The sequence below is a fragment of the Papaver somniferum genome, chromosome 1 (genome assembly GCF_003573695.1).
Source record: "Papaver somniferum cultivar HN1 chromosome 1, ASM357369v1, whole genome shotgun sequence".
Taxonomy (NCBI): Eukaryota; Viridiplantae; Streptophyta; class Magnoliopsida; order Ranunculales; family Papaveraceae; genus Papaver; species Papaver somniferum.
In genome coordinates this window covers 203789752-203808214 of record NC_039358.1, presented here as the reverse complement: position 1 = coordinate 203808214, position 18463 = coordinate 203789752, and the positions used below count along the sequence as shown (strand labels likewise).

General features: G+C 35.5%; 1 protein-coding gene across 1 annotated transcript; it reads right to left on the bottom strand.

The window, feature by feature from the left end:
* Positions 1-10814: 10814 nt before the first annotated feature.
* On the bottom strand, positions 10815-14151 carry LOC113358546 (histidinol dehydrogenase, chloroplastic-like). Its single transcript, XM_026602142.1, has 12 exons — positions 14034-14151; positions 13733-13874; positions 13594-13684; positions 13428-13480; positions 13228-13300; positions 13044-13145; positions 12521-12622; positions 12331-12402; positions 12177-12239; positions 11987-12018; positions 11813-11872; positions 10815-11081 (listed from the first exon to the last, which is right to left on the bottom strand). The coding sequence occupies exons 1-11, from the start codon at positions 14149-14151 to the stop codon at positions 11821-11823; spliced, it is 900 nt and encodes a 299-aa protein (XP_026457927.1). The 3' UTR covers positions 10815-11081; positions 11813-11820.
* Between the last annotated feature and the right edge of the window lie 4312 nt (positions 14152-18463).

The window sequence follows — 18463 nt, the reverse complement described above, 5'->3', positions numbered from 1 at the left end:
AATGATTATTCACCTATTCAAAAGGACGAGGATTTGATTAGAGATACCACTTCTTTAGATGATGTAGTATTTCCTTTTGATTACGAAGTCGATAATGGTTTAGAGGAACGAGTTTATTATGAGAATATCGTTTTAGAGTCTAGCGATTTAGAAACAATGGTCTTAGACGAAGAAAATGAACTCGTACAGTTATTAAATATGGGTGAGGATGCGTCACTTGAGTATAACCTAGAAGAAGCAATTGACTATTTTCAGGATTCCAACGATCTAGAAATTAAGGAAATTGTAGCTAGTCTATCTAGAGATACCCAAAACTCTAAGTTTGGGGGTGATTGTCATTCTCCATGTGCCTCAACCATTTTACAAGATTATCTTCACACACGTTTTCCTAAACCTAGTGATGTCCATAAGGAAGTTCAGTTGTTAGAAACCCATCCTCTGGTTGATGAGGTTAGACCAGGCTATGATACTAAGATTGACTTTGTTTTCCCACCAAATATTTTTCAACCAATTGTGGGAACGTATAAACTTCAAATGTGTCAATTATTAAGTTCTGAGACTAAACCTAATTACTTTAGGATATTAGAATCGACACATTTTCTTAAAGATGACCACTACTCTCACTGTGGTCAATTATGTAAGTCAAACCTGATTGACTTAGAGGATCCTCAATTATTTAGGTTATTATTATGTGCTTCTAAGTTCTTATTTGAGTATTTACAGACTCTAGGACCTAATAATTCGGATCTCAATTTTGAGGAGTTGCAGCCTAAAGAAATATATTTAGACCCTTTTATAGAACCTGAACCTGAACCACAATTAGATATAGATATCTTAATCAGGAAACTAGGTAAGGGGTTGCTAGTCTTGTTCATTTTCTTGGTTTATTGCAGTTTCCTTTGGTCATCTCTATTTGGTTTTGAAGACCCACAGTTATTTCGACTGTTACTATATGATTCGAGGTGACTAATCTTTCCTAAGTATGGCTGAAGACATTAAACTTAGCACTTCTTGGGAGGTAACCTAACATTCATGCGACACGGTAATATCTTTCCTTATCTCTTTTGCTTCAAATGGTAACAGTTTCTCCTTGTTCATGCTTTTAATTTCATCTTTAGAACATTGAGGACAATGTTAGATTTAAGTTTGGGGGTATGGGAGAAACTTTTTAGTTGCAGTATGAATAAATAAACTCCAGAACCTAGAAATTTATGCATATTGAGGATTGCACTAACTAATCTAAGTGGATGGAAGCATTTTGGTTGTAGGAGTTGAGGAACCAATCTGATTAGATGGAAACATCTAAAGATTCTATTCATAAAAGCACAGAGCTCAGGTGTTAGAAATAACATGATAGTTTCACATATCTCGTTGAGTCCTTTTCACTTCTATTTTTATTTTATTTTGTTTTAAAACTATGTTTCTCTAAGTGATAGGTGGGGCCCACGATTCAAGTTGTTACCAATGCTAGGGTGAATTAGAGTGATTGAGATACCATGCAAAAAAAAAAAAAAAGACTGGACCAGTTAGACCAATCGGAATAAGTATTAACACTTGGATAGCAATATGCGTGTGTTCTCCCTGTTTCCGTCGCCTAAGCAAGCGTGGAATGCAGGACCCGTGGGAACTATCGTGTAATCTGCTGACAAGAAGCGTGCGCTTGGATCAAAAAGATCTATTCATGCCGTTGAAAAGAAAAAAATAATAATAATAAAAAAATGGTTATTGTTCTGTGTAGTCAACTGCTGGTTCCCTTGTATTTGCCAGTTTGTTGATCTAGATTTAAGTTATTGACCACTGGTACCCTTGTATATGTCAGTGTGTTGATATTAGTCAGACTAGTATCTCAATCCATTAGGATAGGTTCATTTTGGCGGAGGCCTTCAGACAGATATGGGAAACGTCGTCCACTTAGTAAACATCAAAACCATCTATGTTTTTCTATATCCATCTTCTTGTATCCATGTGATTAGTTTTGACTCCGAATATGATGTCCATAGTGCAACTATATGAGTAGAGCTCTGTCACTTTATATGAATTTTAGTATGCTTGAGTGCAAACTCGTGTACAACAATTGGAATTTCGCATCAGGCTACTTTTTCCTGTAATCAATAAGTATGCCAACCAAGGAGATTCTTTAGTGCCTTCCAAGGTTCTTCGTAGATAGCTAAGGTCTGGAGTAAAGGTTTTGTGGGTATATCTCTAGTAAGCCCTCCCGAGACTATAACTCGGCCACTAGGGCCACCTAGGGGTTTAAAGGCTTATTGCATACGCTATGCAATCGACGATGCCAACGAAAGTGAGTTAGGATTTTATTTTTATTTTATTTTGGTCGAGGACTAGCAAATAATAAGTTTGGGGGTATTTGATAGACGCATTTATGTGTCTAATATAACTCAATTGTATATAGTGTTAGTGCTCAATTTTGTACTTATTTGGTTATTTTATTTATTTGTAGGTGTTTTTAGAAGAATAAGGTTTTGCGGCGAAATTAGCTGAAAATTCGGCGTTTGGACCTCCGTTGAAAGTGTACCGGAAGCGCCCCAGAAGTGTACCGGAAGTACCCCAGAAATACCCCGGAAAAACCCTGAAAAAGTGCGGAAAATGTCCTAAAAAAATCACTATACGGACCCTCGATTTTGGATAAGGGGTAACCTAATTACTAAGGGGTGACCTATTTCCAGGCATCTTCTAGAGGGAGAACAGCACAGGATAAGGGGACACCCTCTTCTTCACGTTTGAATTAGAAAATTGGCGGGAAAGGCCATGCATATCGCTGTTGAATTTTGATCCGATTGTTGGAGCTGTTTTAGGGAGATTAAACACCGGAAATTGATTGGGATGGACTTATAATGGTTATACAAGTTAACTAGAAGCAATTTGATCAATCGAATTGGGCTGGAATGGCCGGAAATTGGAATCAAAGTCAAATAAGGAAACACGGCTTCATGGGTTCGAATTTGGAAATTCAGAGAGATTAAAGGCAAGAAATTCGTTCCAAAGATACATATTCTAACTAAGGAATAGTTTTGTATAATCGGGAGATCTCAGAAACTCGTGAAACAAATTTGGGAAGGAATTATTGCCGTGACTGCCAAGGAAGGAAAGAGGAGATTTCGATGCGATTTGGGAGAGATTCGATGACCCTTTTGTGTATAAATATGTTTATTAGGGTCCAAAGAAGTCTGTCGAACAGTTTGGGGCCGAGAAGAGAACCACAGGAGGCGTAAATCAGAGTTTCAGAATTTCTCCTGCTGCTGTTCCGCCATTAAAGAACTCTGAAGAACAAGGAGGAACGGACAGCCGAGGACAGACGTATTTCCAGAAGCATCAACAGCAGAAATCAAGTGTCGTATTGAAGCAGCAGTGTCTTATTATCGTTGTTATCTGGACGCCTTCTGTTGGTCGCAGATTCTCTGTTTTATACTTTTTCATCTTTTTAATCAACTCTTGGGCTATAAACATGTATTTTGAGCAAGTGATTAATATGACGAGCTAAACCCCAACACTGGGATGATGGAGGAAGCCCGATTTCATGCATGTGGTAATTCTAATAATTCTTTTATGACTATTTGCATTGATTTTTAATCGATTTATGATTTTTATTGAATGGGTGTGATTTCGTTTGATGGTGTATGCTTGGTCTATGTATTTTTGATACATCATGCTTTTGATTTACAGTCATTGCTTTTCAAAAATCTATTTTTTGCAAAGAACAAGAGTCCATATTTTTATTATTTGAACTATAATTGATTGGAATTATTATTTAAGTCGCATGAATGAAATTTGGTGGAATCCTGAGTCTCAGTCTCTCTCGATATTCGTGACAACCTTGTGAATATATTTTTAGTATTTTTATTCTTAGTTCTTAACTCAAACCTTTACACAATCCGAGTTGAACGAACTTTACTACCACTTTCAAAACTACATCACCTAATAAAACCATGATCCCCAAAAAAAAACCATGGTCCCAAAAAATGGTTTTATATTAAAGAGGATCAGCTTTTTAAAGTAGCGAAGGTGCTTAGCCGCATTAAAGCGGAATGAAAGTTCATAATTGTTAGATTTCACTACAATTAAGCTATAATCGAATACCATTGTGTTTGGTCTAAGAGAATGTTGAGTCGACAACAAGTCCAAAGTAAATATTGATCACGGGACAATGGATTTCGGATTTTTGATTCCACCGTTGTTTTTTGGACATACAAGTTACATTTGGTTTTTCATTGTAGATTATTGGTCACGAGGGAAATTTAGGTCCGAAGACATTTATAGAGTCAAAATGGGAGATTCAAGTCTTAGTATCAGGTGGCTAATTTAACTCTGAGTCGCGTAAATCCTTGAGCCTTGTTAGCTTACGCATGTGCTTGCAGTTATATGTTTAGGTACTCTTGAACTGGTGGACTGTTAAATTAGGCTGGGGGTAATTTTTTAAGTAGTCAAATAAAATAAATGTTTTTCCCAACACCACGAGCTTTATAAGAGTAAGTCTTATGATGGAACCCAACACTCCAAGCTTGGAAAAGATATGGAATGTCAAGTTTAATGGACTCCAAGTTGATATTATCCACATTTTTTCCAAGCTAATGATGTGCGGAATCCAAAAAACGTTAGCGTACTTAAAGACGAAAAACATTATTTTGAATAGCGTTAAAAAATGCTACTCAGTTTTTTTTGAAACCTATTATAGGGTTCCAAGAAAAGAGTTTTGAGGGAGCCTAAGGATTCAAATATCCTACAATGAAGATAAGGGAACCTGATTTATAAGAAAAATACTAAAATACCTTAACCTATTAAATATTGAAACCTAAAACTAGTTTGTTTTCATTCCTCTCCTTTTAACTCTTCCATTTTCTTCTTCCCCATCACTTCCATCGCCTATTTCTTGGATTAATCATCAATATAATTCATTATCGGTTAACACCACTTGATCCACCTGCAATGACTTTAACAAGGTAAAAATCAAAAAAGCCATCTTATTTCATTAGTTTTTATGCATGGATAGGTCGGAATTGATCGAATTAGGTTTTTGAAAAAACAGTTTCAGAACTTTCTACGGTGGGGAAACCAAACCGTAGACAGTGCGTAAGGTCATCTACGGTGTGGAGTTAAGAACTCCAAACCGTATATTCTAGGTTTAAAAATACTACGGTTTGAAAAAAATCATACTTCCATACCGTAACTTGTGCGTACGGTTGGGAAGTATGAATTTACCCAACCGTATGTTAGCTTATAGTTCGAATTTGGGGATTTTCAAAAGCAAAAATAAATGATGGATTTTCTTAATTTTTTCTTTTTGTGATTGTCTTTTTCAACGCCATGGAGAATAAGAAGAGAGAAAGAAGAATAATATGATATTTTTATGATCCTTATTTCATCATGGTTTATTAATGAAAAGAGAAGGAGAAGATAATAAATTTAGTTTTTTGTATATGATCACCATCTTCATCATGATTTATGAATGAAAAGAGAAGGAGAAGGTATTAAATTTAAATTTATAATTCATGGAGCATAATTTAGCCACTACAAAAAATAGTTGGATATGGAATTTTGTTGATTACTATTTCATAACCCGATTTTGTCATCTTATGAGCCCTCAAAACCCAATGTTTAGAGCCCCTATAATAGGGTTTTTTTTGTTGTCTTTTAGCATAAGTCGGGCACAAAAAAGCCATTATTAATTTAAACCATGCAAATATATTCGAGTCAAACACTATTCTTTTTAGCGTTTTATGATTCCACCATAAGACTTGTGCTTTTATGAGCGATTTGCTGATGTCGCATGAAAGATGGAAGATGAAATTATTCCAACAGAAGACTTCCAAAGAGGAGTTATATTGCGGAATAACAGATTCACGAAAGGACATAATTGCTGAGAAATTGATCACAAAAATATAACAGATTCACGAAAGAACATAATAGCTGAGAATTTGATCAGAAAAATATACGATGAATCGATAGAATGACTTCGGAGGAAAAGATCGGACAAATGATCGACGTAAATCCAACGGTTGCATCTAGTTGATGATTAAAAATTAAACAAACATAAACATTTAGCAATACAAACAATTAAACGTCCACACTAGCTAGTAATACAAACCAGCTTGGTTATAAAAGGCACAGCGATACAAAAAGATTACAAACATGTAATTAAAGATCAACAATTTATTTTATTATTACGAAGAAATGATCGAGAAGTCTACATTGATTGGTGCCATGCAGATCCTAACTGATGACAGAGCCGGAAAAGTTGATGTTTATATAGTTACCTGCAACATGGGCAGTAATATCTGGAAAAAATATACGGAAAATGAGTCATTTGTCCAAATATTTTTAAATCACGGTTCAAATGGACGAGTAAAATATAGTTTGGGTGAAACTGACAAATTTTTTTAGCAAGGATGAAACTGGATTCATCCTAATTTAAATTTAAAAAATAGCAAGGATGAAACTTGATACATCCTGTGTAAATTAAAAATAAGAAAAAATATTTGAAAATGGACACGATGAAACTGTTTACATCCTGCCTATTTTTACATTTTTGTCCATTTAAACAGTATCAAAATCTAACTGTCCTTTTCACCCAGAAATTATTGATTTTGATCTTTTTAACCAATTTTGTGTACTTTATATGCTCCTTTCCGAATTTTCTTTCAAATTTATTTGTGGTTCAGTCATCCTTGATCGTCCATTTCAGCAGCCATTGTTTACTTCTGATTAAAACCAATAATTCACAAAAATCTTCTTCTCATCCATCCCCCACTGGCTACTTGCATGGTTTGTGGGTTGCAAAATTTCTATTTCTTCTCCCAAGATAATGTGTTATATATGCAAATGCACACACACAAAAACAAGCAACAAGCTGCTTGAATGTATAAAGAAACCAACAACAACTAGCTAAGCAACATCTTAAGTCATTATTGAACTATCTATTCTAGAAAAAAAAACGAATAAAATCTAGAAATGAGCTGCAAAACACACAACAACTAGCGCAAAATCTTCCCTACAAAACGCTAAATGTCTAGATTTGACTAGCTATAATATCTACATTGAGTTCTTAATTAATATCCACATCTATAGCAAGGAAATGTGACGTGGGCAGATGTGATGAAGGTGAATTGACATGTAATGAAGTAATTGTGAAAGACAGTCCTCTTTCTTTAGGTGACTTACAATTTCTTTAGGTGAATTAATATCCACATCTATAGCAAGGAAATTTGATTGACATCACTCGGTTGGTATATATGTGAACTGCATTTTGGTGACTTACAATTCCTTGATACTTTTGCAGCCACAAGTTTTGCAATCAGTAACAATTGCAGATCAAGGTTATTTCCTAATATCTCATGAAAGATTTAAGTGTCAATCTACTACTACATAATTAATAATTAAAAAACCAAGTTAAAAAAAGGCAACAGAAATACCCCAATCACAAGATAAAGACAGCATCTAGCCTTGGTACGTAGCTCCATCGAAAATAAATCTAGCCAATGTAGCCAGTCCTCTTAAATCGTTCCCCTCATACCCCTCTGGACTACACTTGTATTACCCTTTCGAACTCCCAGTCGCCTGGTACACAATGGGGAGATATTGGAAACCTTATGGACTCCTTGGTGTTTCGATTGTAATAAAAAATGCTATCTGAAGATCGAAGGAAAATTAGATTTGTCCCTGTAAGAGCTTGAAATTCAAGGTTATCTCTGTTCCCATTCCAGGGGTGAGGCACATCGATAACCTCTTGAGTCCACTCAATGCTACCATCTGCATCTTCATGAAATGTCCATAGAGAAATTTCATGTTCCTCTACGCATCGTACTTGTAACACAGCTATGAGTCCATCCACTTCTGTTAGTTCAAAATGTAGATGCCACTTATTTGGATTAATGACGAAATCAGGAATTGGAATAACTTGGAACTTTTCGGTTACAATATCAAATCTCATCATTATTATTTCTAGTTTACCATTTCCCATTCTCACAGAGAACTGCCAGTATAAACAACCATCTACGTATAAAGGTCTTTCAAAACCTTCATCAAACGGTAAAGCCATTGGTGGAACTGTATCGATTCTTCTCCATGTATTTCTGCCAACATCATAGACTTCAACAACTTGATTTGAACAAGGTTTATTACTTGATATCCAGATGACCTTATGTTCGCCACTCTGTGGATTAAATCCAAAGTCAATGCAACTATATTTCGTCTTTCTAGTTTCGATCCAAGGCGATCTTTCTCCAGTAATAGGGTTATATACGAAGAATGCGTTATACCTGTTGGTCTGAAAACATAGCAAACCGCTCACAGTTTGTCTTGGTAATAAACTTTCTAAGTGCCTACGCATATAACAACCACGATCTAATACTAATCTGTTCATACTTACTAATCCTCTATCTGGTGAACCAATTTTAAATTCAAGAATTCCTCCACCATTTTCTGACTCGCTCTTGAACACAGGTTCTATAATTTCCATAGACAGTAACAGTCTATGATTACTGGTATCAATTCCTTGACGATGCAGTAAATCTTTCAAGTACGCCCATCGCATATCTAGGTACATCCGCTGTTCCACTTCGTTTTTTTTCTTCCACAACTCATGGCTCGAAAGCACCCAATTATTCCACCTCCTGTCTAACTCGTCTTGCCTCCCTTCACGCCACTCGTCCATCTTACTTTTCGTAGCTTTGCTTCCATCTTTCAGTAACTTTTCTAAATCACAAGCGTTGATCGCTTCATCGTTATTAAGATATCCGCTTCTATCGTTTACATTAATGAGGTTGATGCAACAAGGATGAACCCTTGGTCGTCGTCCTTCCATTAATCGAATTTTAGGAGAAAACTTCTTCATGATTGCTGCCGCCATTCTTTTCTCTCTGTCGAGCACCCTAAACCCTAAAAAAAAAACAGTGTGACTATAATGTGCGCGAGCCTTGCCCAAACTTTAGCATGTTATGCTGTATCATGGATGTTTAAGAGGCAAACCGTACGCAATGGAAGTTCAGTGAGTGACGCCACATCTTGCCAGATACCCGAGGGGAATTTGTTATGGGCTCTGTATTATTATCCTAGTTTTTAATAACTGGGCCTGTAGAATAAAAAGAGGCCCGTGTACATTGCTTGCACCAAGATCTAACCCGAATACGTTATGATAAAATAAAGTAGTTACCATATTTACGGTACAGTATACAGTAAAATAATTAATCCCACATTAGATACAGTTTTTTGGTTAATTAGACCTTGAATTTGAATTCCCGGGTAAAAAGACAAACAAAATGTGATTCAAATAGTCAGGAATTCAAAATTCATGGTCCAACTATCCTTTCTTGGGTAATCCTCCAATAAGTTGTTATTGGAGGATTGTTTCCATCGATTATGAGGTTATTGAAAGACTTAAGCGAGTTCTTTAATTCAAGAGTTGCTGACTTGTTGTGGCTGGAAAATTAAGAATGAAAGATAGGGTCGATTGGATGTTTGCCGAGAGAGTATGAGGAGAGCTAGAGGCCATGAAACAAATGGTTTTTGGCCGGGTTGTACCTGGGTGTATAATCCATGATATTTCTGAAAAAAAATAGTTTCGGCCTAAATGCACCCTAGTGCATAATGTATTTTTTTTTTTGAAATCTTTATTGTTCCTCTTATTTATTTTTCTGAACACTTGTTTTTGGTTGATGATTTAATGGTGAATGTGATGGTAATAATTATGGATTTGGATTTATGTTCGTGACCATGAACGGGTGATTTTGGTTGTGTATAATATTTTGTAAGTGATTGCTAGGATAAACCTAGATTTTTCCACGAAATACATAAGATGCACCCAAGTGCATAATGCATATTTCTTATAAGAAATAAGTTTTGACTTGGTTGCACCCAAGTGCATAGTACATATTTTTTTTGTTTCTTGTAAGAAAAACGTTTTGGTTAGGTTGCACCTGGGTGCATAATGCATATTAATATAGAAACTATATTTTGTCCAGGTTGCACCTGGGTACATAAGCTTAAAAGGATAAACACCTCCGAGTTTTTCATCAAAACTCTAAATTTGATATTTTTGTTTGTACTCATCACGTAGACTTCTTTAAAATATTTTCAACGAGATAAAATTTGTAAAATTTCAAGACACAGATTTTTAAATATGTTATATTCTAGTTTGCTTTTCAATTATATCCCTGAAAAAATAGAATATATAAGGAGTTATAGTAATTGGAATAAAAAGGAGGAAAGTGTTGTCCTTTCATCATTTAACCAAAAAAAATTGGTTACACCAAATCGAATCTTTTTGTGCCAAATTGGAAAAAACAAAAAACAAAATCACCTTAAAAGAAAGATTTGACTAACCTTTAAATCGGAGAAATGGGTGCTCCTCCAATGAAGAAAAGGGGCTACGAAAGAAAAAGAGAAAAAAAAGACCATTGTAGACTCACAGGATTTAGTTTCATCTTAATAGGTAGAAATTGAGCAGATGAAATCTTTAGTGTTCCATGAAAAAACAGCTCAACTTTGTATTTGAAGCAGAGGAGGAGGGTTTATGGCAAGATCAAATCATTAGGGAGATCTCTAAAAGAAACTGTCTTCACTCTCTCGCTTCATAATGGCATGATCTGACTCAGTATCTGATTCTGACTTTAGGCCATTTGTTTTTGTGTTTTTGAGATGTTTTAGATGATTTTGTCGGAGGGAGAGCAACATGTGAAGAGCAAAAACCTAATTCATCTCGCTGACTAGGTCCGATTCTACATATTTTTATCATCCAGACTGAAACACCCTTACTAAACGCACATGCCTGAGAGGCATCAACAAACAAAATTAAAGTTCCCGTGAACACAACTCATCATTTTCTATCGCCGCCGCTTAATTACGGTTCGTGTTCTCCTCAAATCAGTTCCTCTGACAAAAATCTTTCGGATTATGTAAAAATCTTATTTCCGAAGGGAGGGTTTTATATCGTTGATGAACTGAACTTTAAAAAACATTCTCATTAAAAACAACATAAAATAATCACAACAGACTTCGTTTCTTCTTTTACCACAAAATTTTCAGAGCTTCTCTTTTCTCTTCTCCCCATTGAGTGATGTGCAGTAAAACCCCTGCACCAAAAACCAGCCGTTAGGTTAAAACTTGATACGCGGGACACGTTTTTAACGGTTCTGTTCTGGTTAAGACATCCTAAAGGCTCTTTTTTGCTTTGGTTCTGTTTATGGTAACTGGGCCTGAAAAATAAGCTAGGTACAGAACATTGAAAATGTGAAGAAAAAAGTATCCACTGCCGCACTGCGCATACTCGAGACTTCTGCAGCAATATCTAATGTTCTTAATTGCACAACCATTCTGCAGCTCCTCCATGAACATAATAGCCTCTCAAACACACAACATTTTAACACCATACAATTTAGCACAGCTTATCCATGAACTAAGCTGCAGTAACTACACTTGATCTTTCACTTCTTCAATTGCAGAGAGTTCTTAGCTCAATTAGAAACTAATCATACGAAATTTGCAAACCTGTCTAGCAAATCCAGAATCAGATATATCTGTTTCCCCCAAAAATCAAATTCCTAATCCTTAATTACTCTAAAAAATCAAACTTTCAACTGACTAAATAAAACCCATCATAAAAGAATTCTTTTGAAGCAAACCCAACTTCAATTATGAAATAAGACACACTAAGGTTGGGAAGTCACTATCTTTGACCAAGAAACAAAAAAGGGAATACAAGAAGCAAAGCTAAGTGCAAAAATAAAAAACTGACATAGGTAAAGAAACTAGAAATGGTAATGGAAGTAATGAGTGCTTAAAATGAAGATATCACAAAAAGCACCTGAAGAATCATTTTTGCAGCAGTGACATATTGATTTCCAGGTCCAAAAATTTTCTCCACCTACAAATCAGATAAAGTGACATACAGGTCAGCTCAGACAAAGGAACACCGTGTCAAACTTTTCCCCAATCTAAATTCCTTCAAAATTAATGAAAATGTTGGAGAACAGTAGACCTTCGGACAAGATGAAGTCCCCCACGCCATGGCTGAAATAGCCAACGTATATGGAAAAGATTGATATTAGTGTTTCCATCCAAAACTGTATGTATATGCAAAATTACAGGATCTATTCCAAATGTATTGCTTAATAATGGTTATGGTTAGGAATAAACTGAAAACCGAAGGTTGTTGATCAAAATACTACCTGAGCTCCCCTGGCTTTAAGAATATGAGTAACACCTGCTTTTTTGGCACAATAAAGCACCTCCTAAAGAGAGAATGAAATTGAAACTGTTATTTGCTTAGCTTATGGTGCAATTAGTGGTACGATTTACAAGAGTAGATAAGTAAGTAATAACCATGCAAATGCTGCCATCTTTTCCTGGAGGAGTAGCCAGAACTACAATTTTGCATCCTGCAATCTGTGCAGGCTGGTGCAGAAAAAACAATATGTCAGCAGACCTGGTTACCGAAAATTGAAAATCACCAAAAAGCATATAGGGTAACAAATAAAGAATTTCCCTTTTAAACAGAAAATAGATAAATTACCACTGCAAGCATGAGAGCTGTTGAGGGTAAAACCGCAGTTCCCCCGGGAACGTAAAGACCCACAGAAGTAATGCACCTTGATACTCGCTTGCATCTAACACCCTGACCAAATAAAGGTCAAACTGATATGAGCTTCATTCAAGAAAATAGTGGAAGACAAGTTCATTTCATTATCAATTTTCCTACTAATTCATGACAGGACTACAATTTTCACTTTTTAGAAATGGACTAAGGTTACGCGATGAGAACATCCTTAGAAAAAAATAATAATTAGGTCTTGGACCATCCCCGCGTATACACGAACGAGGGTCTTCAGAGCTCTTTAAATTGGAGTGTTCTATCCCAAGTTTGCTAAAGTGATAAAAATAGGACGAGGGCTCGTGAACTTCACACCGAAACCCATTGGCATTCTTCCATTTCAGAGTCGTCGTTTAGCTTGAAACACAATTATTTGATTGTCGATCACACTAAAAAAATGTGAAACAGAAAAACAAGAGGAACGACGAAGTGATATTCTACTTACTTTCATGTTCTCAACTTTCTCTGGGGGAGCCTTTTGAGCATAATGAAATGCATAGATGTTATCGTAAGCAACATCAAATGCCTCTTTAACAGCTGGATCAAGCTGTGTCCACATCAAAAGAATTTGCTTAACCTTAGTCTTGTATAGCTACTCAGAAATGAAAATAAAATTGGTAATCAGCTACCTGAGGATCAGGAAGATCAGCAACTCGCTCAATGATTTTATCAAGGGAAACTTTGTCGAACCTTGTGGTATACCTACAAAATGAACAACAGCCTGATCAAATTGCGATAGTCCATACGTTGAGCTCCAACATAGAAAAGAAAAGCCTTCACAAATCAGAGAGAAGCACACAATATAACAAAGAATTAAAAAAGCACCCACTCTGTAACTGCAGCATCGCCTCTGTTACGCACATCATCTACAATAGGTTGGACCTAATCCAGCACAATCACCACAAATCATGCAGGTGGTTAGTAAGATCATATCACATAAAGTAAATCTCCTATTAAACCTATGGGAAAACGAAAGGAACATAGAATAACTTTACCGTAATAAAAATGGAGAAAAAATCAATGCGAGGGCGAGCTTTAAGGCTATCAACCTCGGTTTTTGACAAGTCTGACAACTTAGTAAGATTTCTATAGTATTATTCTTCGGGTCTGCCACAACAAGAACAACTCAGTTACCCCTTAATAAGTATTAACCATTTCCCAACATCAATAAAACAAAATGAGGATGTAATAAACAACTTTTCCCAGTGAAACAAATTCACAAACACCTTGAATACACTGTTCAAATTTGGAAAGTCAGTATCTATATTCTTCTTTACTGTATCATGAACACTGAAATTTGGATTAATTAAGCTAAATACTGATTGACAAAATCAAACTAACCCTACATTTCCAATCATATTTCTTGAATGAGTATTGCCAAAAATCGAAACTTTATAATAATGGGTTTAAATGGAAAAAAGAGATTACTACTTACTTGCAGAGAAACGGAGAAGAGAGTGGATTGATGAATATTTTGAGAAGGACCCAGAGAAATGGGGATTCCGAATCAAGCAACTACTCCTCTGATTAAGAGAAACAATTTGAATATCCATCCAATCAGCTCAATGCAAGAGACGTAATGCTTTAAAAAAGAAAAAAAATATATAACCACCAGGTTTTATGGTGTTCCCAGTCAGCAAACCGTGGCTTCAAGGGTTTATTCCTGCTCGGAAATTTCAGCAGGAAGAGCTTGAGAATGGGCAACAGTTGTCTGTTTTGATAAATTATAAAGTAAATAATGATTAATCATTTCTAAATTAACAACACTGTAACTTACTGGGGTCCATAGAGCAAAAACTATTGCACTCATTTTAGTATGATTTCATATACTAATTCCGTTCCAGTGACCTAGTTTAAGTTTGCACAATTTTTAAGACAAGCAATGAAAATAGTATTTTTAGGTATTTTTTAATATTATACACAATGTAGTTAATCTCGGCCGAGATACCGCCGATAATATCGGTTTCGGTGTTTCATCGAGATGCCGATATTACCGGTATTGGCCGATATTGACCGATATTTCACCGGTATTCACCGAAATATCGTGTCTCGGTACTCGACCGATATTCACCGAATCCGATATTGACTACATTGATTATACCCTTATGGATAATAACTAGTGAAATTTAGAAATAGTTTATCTCTCAAAATACTCCACGGATGTTCGCAAACTTCATACCATTGAAAAGCATTTTAAAACACCTACGTAACAAATATAAACATGCCTATCAAATTATGCATATTTCATATATTTTTTTTATAATTAACTAAAAGGATAATTTAGAAATATCTCATTGTTTAGTGATATAGGTCACTTATTAGTGGGACAAAATCTAAAATCAAATAGATCACTTAATAGTTGGACGGAGGGAATATAATTTATATATAAAAACCAGCATATTATTTTAACACAGAGAAAGCATAATCTAATATTTTTTGTTTAAAAATCGTATAACTTATTAGAAAACGAATAGTCATTATCTGTTCCCACTTTAAAGTTGTATAAGTGGAATCGGGAAATAGGAAACGGACAATGTCCAATTTTGGGACATTTGTTTTTTTTTTTTCTGAATTTTTTTTCATTATTAAGAAACATTATCCATACACAAGAAAAATGTTGGAAATCTAGCCACAGGCTAAGCACCAACTCCTTTTTGAATTACAATTCTTATTCAAGTAAAAAGAGCATTACCAATCTTAGAATTGACGTTATAGCTGGCTAAGCAATTAGATTAAAAAAATTCAAAAGATTAATTAAATTAAAATATTAAAAAATTAAAAAACAATGAAATATTAGCAAATAAAGACATGTATATTAGTTCTACATCGCCCATTTCATAAACTCTAATAAAGTTTATCAGATTTTGTGCCCGTGCTATGTATTGGGCGAATCCAAAACTGTTTTCCCTTGCCCTGTCCCAATGCATATTTTGATTTTTGTGTATCTCGGCTTCGCCTCACCCGATCCGATGCATACTTAGGATTTTTATTTGATTGGAACCGCAAATTACAGAGACGAGAAATAAACACTTTTCATTGGAACCAAAAGTGGTTGGTACATCGTCTAGAGTTTTGCTAAAATGAAACGAAAATCATACTGCAAATTACAGAAAAACCTTCATGTGTTACTACAGTTTTTTGGTTGTATTGTGCTCTGAGCCTGATACTACAACGTCTTTTTTCACTCGTTATCTTGCAAATCGAAAATGTCGAAGAAACGTGCTTTGTTTAATTTTGTGTAAAAGTTGTTGTTTTTTTTTTACCAAAAAAAAAAGTAGTTGTTTTGGCACTTCAATTGCAATTTAGTGACGGGTCTCTTCTATTGTGTTGCACAGGTACATCTAAGGATTCACATAGGTTGAGGTCACCAAAACATTTTTAAGGCCATGCATCATGCTACATATATAGGATCTCCAAATTGTATGGAGTTTCTCGTGTATTTGCATTAGCATATTGTCTAACCTTCTTTAGGTATGGAATTGATGAAAACCCAGAAAGAATCCTATAATTCTTTAAAGTCAAGCAAAGCAAGGTTTTTCAATTCCGCATCACCAAAATCTATATTTAGGTTGTTCTGTCTGTTTTTCAAAACATCTGGAGCGTGCCCTGCAAGGGCAGTGTTATGAGCCAAATTAATAGGTTTGCAAAAAAATTGTTATAATTAAAACTCTTTAACGGAAATAAGACATTTATGCCCTGGGATTATAATCTTAGAGCAACCACAGTGGGCGACTATAACTATAATTTTGGTTGAAAAACATGACGCAACGGAGCTGACTATCGATCAAATACTATACTATAACCAAATCCTAGACTAAATTTAGTCTTTAGTTTGTTTTGATCGGGCGTAATTTATGAATACGCCCGACGTGAGACGCAATTATTAGTTACGTCTCTTTTCAGACGCAAATATTAGTTACGCCTGTATGAAACACAAATATTAGTTACGCCCGATGGGACGTATTTTAGAATTGCGCCTGATATCAGGAGGGACGCTGGAATTGCGTCTCAATCAGACAAACTTTACAATTACGCCCGATGGGACGTAAATATTAGCTATGCCTGAAGCAAAACGCAAATATCAGTTACGCCTGGAAATAGATGGGACGTAGAATGGAAATTACGCCTGACGGTTGAAGAGGCGTAGACAGAAGTTACGTCCGATATGGAAGAGGCGTAGCTGTAGGTTACTCCTGGAAATGTATAAGGCGTAGACAGAAGTTACGCCTGGAAATGTATCAGGCGTAGTTGTATGTTACGTCTGAGATTATATCAGGCGTAGACAGAAGTTACGCCTGACACCATATGGGGCGTAATTTTAAACTACGTCCCATACTTCCACCAGTTTTACGAACTTTGTTTCAACTCTAACGGTCTTAAATGAAATTGAAATTTCGAATTTCACTGAGTACCGTTGTACAAATTGGAACGTTGAAACTTTTGGAACGTTGGCCATGACCGTTGGAAACTAAAACTGATGCCTATAAATACAGACGAGTTACAATCTATGTATCACAAAACAAAAAGAGGGAGAAACGGAGTAAAAAACAAAGTAATTGTTTTCAAAGCAGTATTATAATTGTTTTCATTTAACTCATTGCATTTTCTCTCCAATTAGTTTCGGATTTTTTCATTTTACTAGGTTAATGGCACCCAGAATTCCTCGAGGTCCTAATTTTACAACAATAGAAGATTTAACCATGTGTAAAATTCATTTATCAATCTCTCAGGATGCTGGTGTTGGAACTGATCAATCATAAGCGGAATTATGGAGTCGCATCAAACATGATATTGAACAATTATTACCTAAGAAGCCGAAGCGGCCTTGGGGCTCATGGCAGATACGATATCAGGGGTTAAGCAAAGATGTGGCATTGTTCTCTACAAAAGTGGGGGAAATAGAAGGTGGGCATCATGCTGGATGGGGTCCTGAAAGGGCGGTAAGTTTTCTACAATTTTGCTCCCTTTTTTGTAGAACTTATTTTGTCCCATAACTTGCACATGAACTAAAATGTTACCGAAAAAAATAATAGCTCGAAGAAGCAAGGCTGCGGTTCAAGGATTGTAATGATGGGAATCCATTTAAGCATGAAGAGTGCTATCCAATTATGTTGGATGATATAAAATATAATTGACGATCAACATTTGTGTTCGACACGACGCACGATGAAGAAAATTATGACAATGACGAAGAGGATGAGCAAGGACATGATGAAGGAACTCAAGATGATAGTGAGATAGGAGACATAGAGAAAAGACAACGCGGTAAATATTTGGGTAAGAAAGAAGAGAAACGACTAAAGAAAACATGGAGAGAAAAATCAAATGCCCAAGAGGAAATGATGAGACAACTTATTCAGGAACAAAAAAATTTCAATGCCCATTACGAAGCACAATCAGAATTCAAGATGGAACAAAGAGCAGCCGAGTTTGCGGCAAAACAAGCTCAGGAAGCGGCAGCTGCTGAATTACGCATTATTTTGACGGATCTCGATAAATTGGATCCCGTACAAAGAGAGTACTTCAAACTTCTAAAAGCGGACATTGTGCAGAATAAGAGAAACCAATCTTGAGCATAGGCTTATTATGTCTAATAGGTTTAGTAGAGTAATTGTGTTTTAAAATTTACTATTATTCTTGCCAGTTTAGTTTATTATGTAATATTTGGATTTTAATATTATTATCGTTCGAATAAATTAACTTTAAAACTATTTTAAATTACTTAGAAGTAATTAAATTAAAATATGACGATGCATACATAGAGAAGAGATAACACATTTAAAGTAAAAGAGAAAAGAAAATGACATACCCAATAATTTAATAAAAACAAAGCAATGAGTTACACTTATCCTTGTGCCCAAGTTT

What these genes read in the sequence shown, in the direction of transcription:
- LOC113358546 (XM_026602142.1), bottom strand. Translation starts at nt 14,151, where the DNA reads ATGGATATTCAAATTGTTTCTCTTAATCAGAGGAGTAGTTGCTTGATT. An exon ending in TTAAAGCCAGGGGAGCTCAG is followed by an intron (nt 12,019 to 12,176) that starts GTAGTATTTTGA and finishes TGGCTATTTCAG; the next exon opens with CCATGGCGTGGGGGACTTCA. An exon ending in GGACTTCATCTTGTCCGAAG is followed by an intron (nt 11,873 to 11,986) that starts GTCTACTGTTCT and finishes TCTGATTTGTAG; the next exon opens with GTGGAGAAAATTTTTGGACC.